This window comes from Nematolebias whitei, chromosome 5 (genome assembly GCF_014905685.2).
Source record: "Nematolebias whitei isolate Nwh7 chromosome 5, NemWhi1, whole genome shotgun sequence".
In the NCBI taxonomy this organism is placed as follows: domain Eukaryota; kingdom Metazoa; phylum Chordata; class Actinopteri; order Cyprinodontiformes; family Rivulidae; genus Nematolebias; species Nematolebias whitei.
Genome location: NC_056502.1, coordinates 18,441,340 through 18,450,651, shown reverse-complemented (window position 1 = coordinate 18,450,651; position 9,312 = coordinate 18,441,340). Strand labels below are relative to the sequence as shown.

General features: G+C 40.0%; 1 protein-coding gene across 1 annotated transcript in view; it reads right to left on the bottom strand.

Annotated features, from left to right (window-relative positions):
* nbn (nibrin) overlaps positions 1-9,312 on the bottom strand; it is a 15,878-nt gene that overhangs the window by 3,069 nt on the left and 3,497 nt on the right. Inside the window, exons 3-13 of the mRNA XM_037676958.1 lie at positions 8,830-8,951; positions 8,570-8,729; positions 8,367-8,470; positions 8,162-8,279; positions 6,732-6,922; positions 6,532-6,629; positions 6,315-6,447; positions 6,031-6,230; positions 4,651-4,816; positions 1,696-2,314; positions 1,479-1,571 (exon numbers count right to left, since the gene is read on the bottom strand). Coding sequence (XP_037532886.1) covers positions 1,479-1,571; positions 1,696-2,314; positions 4,651-4,816; positions 6,031-6,230; positions 6,315-6,447; positions 6,532-6,629; positions 6,732-6,922; positions 8,162-8,279; positions 8,367-8,470; positions 8,570-8,729; positions 8,830-8,951 — 2,004 coding nt within the window. The remainder of the gene's footprint in view (positions 1-1,478; positions 1,572-1,695; positions 2,315-4,650; positions 4,817-6,030; positions 6,231-6,314; positions 6,448-6,531; positions 6,630-6,731; positions 6,923-8,161; positions 8,280-8,366; positions 8,471-8,569; positions 8,730-8,829; positions 8,952-9,312) is intronic.

Genomic DNA, 9,312 nt, shown 5'->3' with positions numbered 1-9,312 from the left:
AAAGATTTCCCAAGCTTTAAACATCCCAAGGAGCACTGTGCAAGCAATCATATTGAAATGGAAGGAGTATCAGACCACTGCAAATCTACCAAGACCCGGCCGTCCCTCTAAACTTTCATCTGGAACAAGGAGAAGACTGATCAGAGATGCAGCCAAGAGGTCCATGATCACTCTGATGAACTGCAGAGATCTACAGCTGAGGTGGGAGAGTCTGTCCATAGGACAACAATCAGTCATACACTGCACAAATCTGGTCTTTATGGAAGAGTGGCAAGAAGAAAGCCATTTCTCAAAGATATCCATAAAAAGTGTTTTTTAAAGTTTGACACAAGCACCTGGGAGACACACCAAACATGTGGAAGAAGGTGCTCTGGTCACATGAAACCAAAATCCAACTGTTTGGCCACAATGCAAAACGATATGTTTGGCGTAAAAGCAACACAGCTCATCACCCTGAACACACCATCCCCACTGTCAAACATGGTGGTGGCAGCATCATGGTTTGGGCCTGCTTTTCGTCAGCAGGGACAGGGAAGATGGTCAGAATTGATGGGAAGATGGATGGGGCCAAATACAGGAGCATTCTGGAAGAAAACCTGTTTGAGTCTGCAAGAGACCTGAGACTGGGACGGAGATTTATCTTCCAACAAGACAATGATTCAAAACATAAAGTCAAATCTACAATGGAATGGTTCACAAATAAACATATCCAGGTGTTGGAATGGCCAAGTCAAAGTCCAGACCTGAATCCAATCGAGAATCTGTGGAAAGAGCTGAAGACTGCTGTTCACAAACGCTCTCCATCCAACCTCACTGAGCTCGAGCTGTTTTGCAAAGAAGAATGGGCAAGAATTTCAGTGTCTCCATGTGCAAAACTGAGACATACCCCAAGAGACTTGCAGCTGGAACTGCAGCAAAAGGCGGCACTACAAAGTATTAACGCAAGGGGGCCGAATAATAATGCATGCCCCACTTTTCAGTTTATTTGTTAAAAAAGTTTGACACATCCAATAAATTTCATTCCACTTCACAATTGTGTCCCACTTGTTGTTGATTCTTCACAAAAAATTAAAATGTTATATCTTTATGTTTTTGAAGCCTGAAATGTGGCAAAAGGTTGAAAAGTTCAAGGAGGCCGAATACTTTCGCAAGGCACTGTATATACTAAAATAAACTACTTACTACTTGTACTACTATTCCTACTTCACGGTTTTGCACTTGTCGCGGGTCTTCAGGGTACGGATCACCTGTGATAAACGAGGGACTACTGTACTTCTGCTAACAGATCACGTGAGGCCTTTGTTTAAAACCTTGGCATGCAAGACAGACTTATTTCTGGCTCCTGTCCTTCTGACACAGAGTGAAAACAGAAAACTGAGTTGAGTTTCAAACCCTTTAACAATCAGCACCAGCACTTCTGCCCTTTGAGGTTTGGAGAAGAACAGATACAAAAGACAAAAGTTTTCCGCAGGACTTACTTGAACCTCCTGCTTGATCACAACAGGTTTGACAGATACTTCGGTCTCATCTTCTGGATGAATATCTATCGGTACCTGGAGGAGTTCTTCATCCTGCGAGACAAAAAAAAAAAAGGTTTAAAAACAACATTAAACTTGAAGCCTGATTGGATTAAAATATATATATTTTTGTACACACTAAAGTATCCTGAAGCAGAGAGAGAACGCCTGTCCTCACCTCAATAAAAGATGCTTCGTCTTCAAACGGCTTTGTGTTTTTACTCGTTCCTGGTTTACTAGACTCGTGTTTATTTCTCAGGTTTTCTGTTACCTGAAGGGGCTCGGTTTTAACTGACACTTTACGCTGCTCAGACTGTTCCTTCGTGTCCTGTTGGAAGTTTGATTTGTTTTTCAGGTCCACTTCGGGGTTTTGTCTGCTTGTTCCATTTTCTCTCTGACTGATCCGCTGCCTCTTGCTTGAAGACTCAACAGTACCAAGGTTCGGTTTAGCCAAAGAGTGCACCTTTACCTGCTCCTGCTGGCTTTGATTACTGGGCAGAATGTCGTCAAAGCCATCTATATCCATGGACATAATGGACTCCAGTTCCTCCATCTGTATGTCTTCTTCCACCTCCTTCCTTTTGCGACTCTGTGGTTTCTCCGGACGAACTTCTGACTGAAACAAATCAGCAGGCGAGTCGAGAGGAGTCTCAGACACAGCTGGAGGGCTCCTGAGAGTGAGTGAGGGCATTTGTTTAGGGACTGATGAGGTGTTTAAATCCTGCGTAGTGATGAATGACTCTGGTACAGCTCGCTTTGGCTCAGACATCACCGCTGAGAGATCATCGTCCAAAGGTCTTAAACACAAAACATAAAGAGAGAAAAGCACATCACACACTATTAAATTTAAAATTAAAATCCTGTTTTTAAAAGTTTTAATACCATCTAATACTGTGAAGATAGAAATTCAAGTGTACAATACATTTTCATACCACAAGTCCATTGCGTACTATACCATCTTTAATACAAGAATTATGTTCAAGATTTGAAGCTTGATTATAATATAAAATAAGAATATGCACCTTAAACATTTAAATGTCAAACTTTATATTCTGTTCTGGGCCAAGAAAAGCAAAATCAGGATCTTTTCACATTTATCAGACAAAATATTCCAACTTTTCCAAAGAACCAACAAGATTTACAGCCTTTAAGAACAGAAACAGAAGGATATTTTAATTATTTGACGCATAAACTGTTAGAGATCCATTAACTGACTCACAATACAAACACAGAGGCACATCTTCAATTGCTCCAGGTTTATTCCAGTTCAAATGTAGTTTGGAGCAGTGGCTCCTAAACTTATCAGCTATCAGGCTGTTCAACGACTGCTATCTGCTTATGTCAAAATCGTCACCTCGGTGCGATCCACTTGGAACCACGAACAAAGTGGTCCCATAAATCGGGCTGAATAGGGGTGGGTACTGGCAGTGGGTATGGCCTTAACTGGTGCGGTGTGGTGCAGAACCGATGAGAGTTGAGACAGTGGTGAAGCACCATTTGTGGTGTTGATGGACAGGATCTCAAAGCGCAGTCATGGCGAGAAGGGTGTCTGGTTTGGGAACCTCAGAGTCTCATCTCTGCTGTATGTGGATGATGTGGTTCTGTTGGCGTCTTCAGGCAAAGACCTTCATCGTACACTGGGGCGGTTCACAGTCGAGTGTGAAGCGGCTGGAATGACAGTCAGTTCCTTTATGTCTGAGGCCCTGGTTGTCAACCACAAACTGGTGGAATGATCCCTCCAGCTCAGGGGGAAGAGACTTTGCCTCAGATGGAGTTCAAGTATTAGGGTGTCTTGTTCATGAGAGATGGTAAGATGGAGTGGGAGGGAGGTGGATCAAGGGATTGGGGCCTTTTCCTAAGTAATGATGGTGTTGCTTCGGTAAGGTGTGGCGAAGAAAGAGCCGAGTCGAAAGGCAAAGCTCTTGATTTAATGGTCTGTCTACGTACCGACGCTCACCTATGTTCACGAGATCTGTGTCATGACCGAAGGAACAAAATCTCTGATACAAGCGACCAAAATGAGCTTCCTTTGCAGGGTGGCCAGGCTCAGCCTTAGGGATGGGGTGAGGAGCTCTGTCATCCGGGGGGAGCTCAGAGTGGAGCTGCAGCTCCTCCGCATCCAAAGGGGTCAGATGAGGTAGCTCAGGCATCTGATCAGAATGCTTGCTGGACGCCTGCCTTTAGAGGTTTTCCCGGCATGTCCTACAGGTAGGAGGCCCCGGGGAAGACCCAGAAAACGCTGGAGGGATTATGTTTCTTCTCTGGCCTGGGAACACCTCAGGGTCTCCCAGAACGAGCTGAAAAAGTGTCTCTGGGGAGAATAATGTCTGGGTTTCACTCCTGGTCCTGTTGGCTTCACGACCTGACCACAGACAGGCGGTAGAAGATGCAGATGGAAATCAACAGATCTTTACTCTGATCCATTTATGACAACTGTATTTTATATTTATCACCTTCTGCCACATGAGGCATGAGATAATCTAATCTTATGTTTGACTGTTAGGAAAAAAACAACCCATAAATCACTGATGCTCAGAAAGTACCGGTAATCATTTCATTACATTTAATGTGCTTAACAGCTAAGCAACCTTAGCAAACATAAAATCCTCTGAGTCAGTTTTGCAAATACTGAGCTAAAATTAGTTGTGTCATCTTCAAAATACACTCTGAGCTCCAGAGCTTTATTTAAAACTCTGCCACACAAAGCAACAGACGGCATAAATTCATTTAAGGAATGATAGTTTAATTTACAACAGATATAAAATAAAATAAAAATATTTTTAGCCTTCATCTTTATATTGTATTTTGTTTCTAGAAATCATCCCAAGATCCCACTTTATGTTTTATGACAAACAGAGACTCCAACTTCAGAATAAATTAGAAATAAAGTATTGTTTTTATTTCAAATCTTTCACAATTTGTCTCAGAAAAAGCTGTGAACACTGAAAAGTGAATAACACTTGAATTTATCAAGCACCAAATGTAGAATTTAATATCAGATCTTGAGATAATTTGTCTGACCAGATAAATCTATGCCTGGGTCTACAGAGTAAATTCATTCTAACTAGGCAAAGGTGATATTTCTGTGAAACAGAAGTAAAATAAAACTACTGTTTAATAATCGTATGGTTACCTTTTCTTGTTGACAGACTGAAAGAAATTGGTCAGAGTTGTCTGTTTCTGTGGGGAAGTCTGCACAGACGGTTTTGGATTCTGAGGAGAGTGTTTGTCAAATTTTCGGATGCCACCACCGGACTTTGAAGCAGATTTCTGGGCACTAACATCAGCACGGCCTCCACCTGAAACACAAGCAAGCTGCTTGTAACAAAAGTATGAAATAAAAAAGGAGAAAAGGACAACATTTTGTGTAATGTTTTTAGAAACATTGAATATTTGAAAATATTTCAATTTCAATAAACATTTTTAATGTGATGCTTCAAAATACACGTTTGATTAAAAAAAGAGACATGAATGCTGTTTATTACAGTTAATGGATGAGTTTAAAGTATTTTAACGCTGTAAAAACTAAGATACCGTATTTTCCTGCGTATAAGTAGCTTTTTTTTTTGCATAGATTTGTCAGTTCTGCAACTTATATGCTGAAGTGACTTCTATACATTTTTTTTTTCATATTCATAACACAATTTTTGACTGACGCTTTAAATTTCAAAGAACTGCAACAGCAAGTCCTCTCGTGCCACTCGCTTCACTCAGCAGGCGCAGGAGGAGAAACGCTAGAGAGCTAGCGGCTCCGGACGCGATGGATGGACGGATGGCGCTGTGCCACCCAGGCGAAATGAAGCTGTTTTGACCATTAAATAAATGCATAATAAACATGATGGGTCAGCAGTGATGCATAATAAATGCGACTTATACACCGAAGCGACTTATACACCGGAAAATACGATGCATCAAAATTTTAAATCGCTCTTTAAAACAATGAATCAGTACATCATAATGAATGAAATCAATACATTCGAACAGTATCAGCACAGATTTGAGCTCAATTTAATGTCCCAGCACAATACTTTAAGTCTTAATAGACCAACAACAACTCTAGTGGAATATTTTCTGAGTTCTGCGTTGAGGCAGCTGGTTTGTGGAGGCGGGCTTATGTGAAAAACTTTCTAAACGGTTGTGTAGACTCCAGGTTACGGTCCACTTTCAGTTTTAGCCTGATATCCTGCAGTTTTCTAAAATCATACACAGAACCTTTAATGCATGAAGTGGGACAAAATGAACTTATACATTTAAGAAAACATTATATTTCTTTAAACAAGGTACAAAAAGAGATTTTAAAATAACACATGCTTCAGCAGTCATTTTACCAATATGATCAAGTAATGAAATACAAAATAACTAATTAGTTTTTTTTTTTTTAAACTGTGTAAATTGTTTAGGCTTGTTTCATGAGGCAATACTATCCCATGATGCAGGCAGTGATTTTGAATTGAGGGAGAAAAGAGTTTAAATCTGTGGAAACGATAATCTTTTATCTTGTTCGTGAAGTTACCTGATACTTTAGAGTCAGGTTTGTTCCTCTGTGAGTCTCTGTTGTCTGCAGCGTTTAATGATGAGCTCACTGTGTCAGCCACCACACTAGTTGTGTGAGCTGTGAGTCTGGATCCACTGAACTGAGCTGTGTCCTGGTTTTGCTTCTTCTCAGGAGTCTCTCCTACAGCTACCAAACCAGTCTCCTCAGAAACCTCCATCCTGACGACAAAAACACGAAACAAACGTAAAGTCCCGACAACGTTATAACACCGTGCATGAGAGTGAGCAGGTGACCGTCGGTACCTTTGTGTTGTCTCTGTGTTGACTGCATACGCTGTAACGTTCTGAGATGCTGCAGGTAACACAGTTTCATCCACAGCCACGCTCTGCGACAGCGACGCACTTGGGATCCTGGGTCTTATTTTGGGTTCAGAATCTAAAACACACAAAAAAAGACAAAAACTAATTAAATGAAAGAGAATAAAATTTTAAAAAGTGACTTTCTTGTGCAGTCCCTGACCCGAGTCCATCCGACAGGACGGATTGCAGAACTTGTCACATGATGCATGGATGGCAGCCAAACCGATTTCAGACTCTGTGATGACTCGAAGGCCTTTTCTGTGTTAGAGGTCAAAAAGATATAAAGCTTTCGTAAATCGGTCACTACACCAGCAGCAGTTCTGCTGAAAGACTTTTAGTCAAGAATACAAGAGCTTCAACCTTTGAAGGATGCTCCTCACAGAGTTCATCCACTCTGTGGACGAGGGAGGAAGCAGAGTTTGGGAGCGGCCTGTTGTAACATCGACCACACAGCTGTTCGGAGACTCAAGCAGGTGAAGAGGAAGGGAGCCCTCCTCCAGCAGCTGGCTACTTCCACCTCCGAAAGACACTGCTGCACTCAGGCGCTTCAGCTGCCGACAGCAGAGCAGAAAGTTAATCTGAGTGCAGGTTTACAACAGAAAGCAAGGCGTCAAACACACGTGACAGCCCCCAAAATATGAGGTGTTTATTCTTCACCTGCATCAAACAGTTGATGTCAGTTCTCTCAGCTCATAAGAAATTAATTTAAAAGTTTGTGCACAATACTAAACTTTTATCAATGTAAGACTGTAGAAAACAGGAGAAATGAATGACAATTTGTAAGAGTTGAGTTTCCTATAACTCCAGCTTTAACTAGGAAATACAAATTTAGAAATGATTCAAGAAGAAATGTGATAAATATTCAGTCAGTTAAACTTGAGCGTTAAATCTACCATATTTGGTTTTGACTCACAATTTATCCATGCTGCTGATTTCTTACCCATAAGCTGCTGCATTCATACCCATCTGCTCACAACAGACTCATGTTCAGGCTGCTGTTTAATACACTGTATTATATTATATTATTACTGTTTAGCAAATATCTTAGATCCTTGTATACTGTTTATTTGTTTATAGTTTATATTTTTGCTATTTTTTTGGGTGTAACTGGTACACTGAGTATACAATTTCGTTCCACCTCATGTACCGCACGTGATACGAATGACAACAAAGTCACCTTGAACCTTGCGCACATAACATGCACATTTTTGGTTGGTTTACTGTTTTTGTAATGCACAATGAGAATAATCAACTGCTGCTGCTGCAGACTCGTGTATAAATGATGACTACTTTTGCATCATTATCAAAAACACATAGCAGGAGGCCTTTGTAATATACCGGTAGATTAAAAACATAGAGAACAAACTAAATAAATATATAATTGTCATAATTAATTTAGAGAATGAAACAAGTATTTCTTCAACAGTGGCAAATTGCTTGCTGCCTTGCATGTCAAGAGTTTTAAACAAACATCTTGTGTGATCTGTTAGTGTATATGGTATGGACTTCTATCCCATCAAATTTCAGTTTAATAGTTGTAATAAGGAGTGAGTTGGGGAGCCAGTTTTGAGTTTTGTGTTTACTAAGGTTGATTACCTGTGGCAGCCATCTTTCTGTATAACAGACAGGGCATAGAGTTAGTATCTCATGATTCATTATGTTGAGTGCAAATAACTACTGCAGACTTGCTATACTATACTTATCCACATGTCAATATGACACTGTCTTGTAGCAGTTTGTGCAGCATGGAAATGATATAAGAGATCATCACAAAAGAATAAATAACAAACCTGTTTAGCAATGAGGAAAATGAAAGTTTTTCTAGTGAAAAGCTGTTTGCGAGCTGGGATTGTTCCAAGGTTAACATCTTCTTTATTCAAGCTGGGCTCATCGAGCTCTGGGAGGAAGCTAAAAAAAAATATGAAGCACAAGCTAATAAGCACAAGTTAATGCAGCCAGTTGGGTTCAGTTAGCATGAATAATTATGAGCTGTACCTCTCTGCTTTGGGAGGCGGCAATTTTTGCTGAATGGCATTGTTGAGCTCTGAGAAGAAAACGGGCTTCACAATAGGGCAACCGCACAGCAGCGCTGAAATAGTCTGATAAAAAAGGAAAAGAGATTCAAAAAATGAACATGCAGTAAGAAAAAAAAAACAAAAAAACATCACAGGTGCTAACGGGCTTAAAGCAAACCTGACCTTAATGGTAACTTTAACTGTCGGCATGGCCAGGTGAGTGCAGTCTTGAGTCCAGGTGTTCACTAACTTCCCCCCCAGAGCAAACAGAGCCCGAGTGAGCGACGCCTTCCCAGCATTGTCCAAACATGATGAACACACAACTGGCTTCTGATGCAACACACTGAGGCAGAAAACACACAGAGGATACAAAATAAATTTAAAAAACAGTTACAATATTTCAGCTCAAACATGTTTAAAAAAATGTACTTTTTGCTACATACGTGAATTTGCTGTGAAAAACCCCAAATGTAACGTCCTCCCCTGATGTCAGATTAATCGGCGCCGTTATTCTCTGGTTGTTGACAGACGTGCCGTATTTGGAGGAGTCTTTTAGTGTCAGGGTCTAAAACACAAAAAACAAGAGCACGCGATGAAATCTAGTCGTCAAATAAATGGTCGCGACGCTTTCATTTTTAAATTAGAAAACGTGTTTTTTCAAAACTAAAAATAAGGAGGAACTGCACCCCAAGATATAAAGAATCCTATTAAAATGCTAACGTTAAAACAAATAGAGACAAAAACCAAACTACAGCATCATATCTAACGGAGAAGTAACATTTATTTTTAGATAAACCAAAAACATGAAAGTTATGATCTTGTAGCTTAATGAGTTATTAAATCATTAGGAAGGTCTAATTAATTAATTAATTAATTAATTAATTATATATATATATATATATATATATATATATATATATATATAT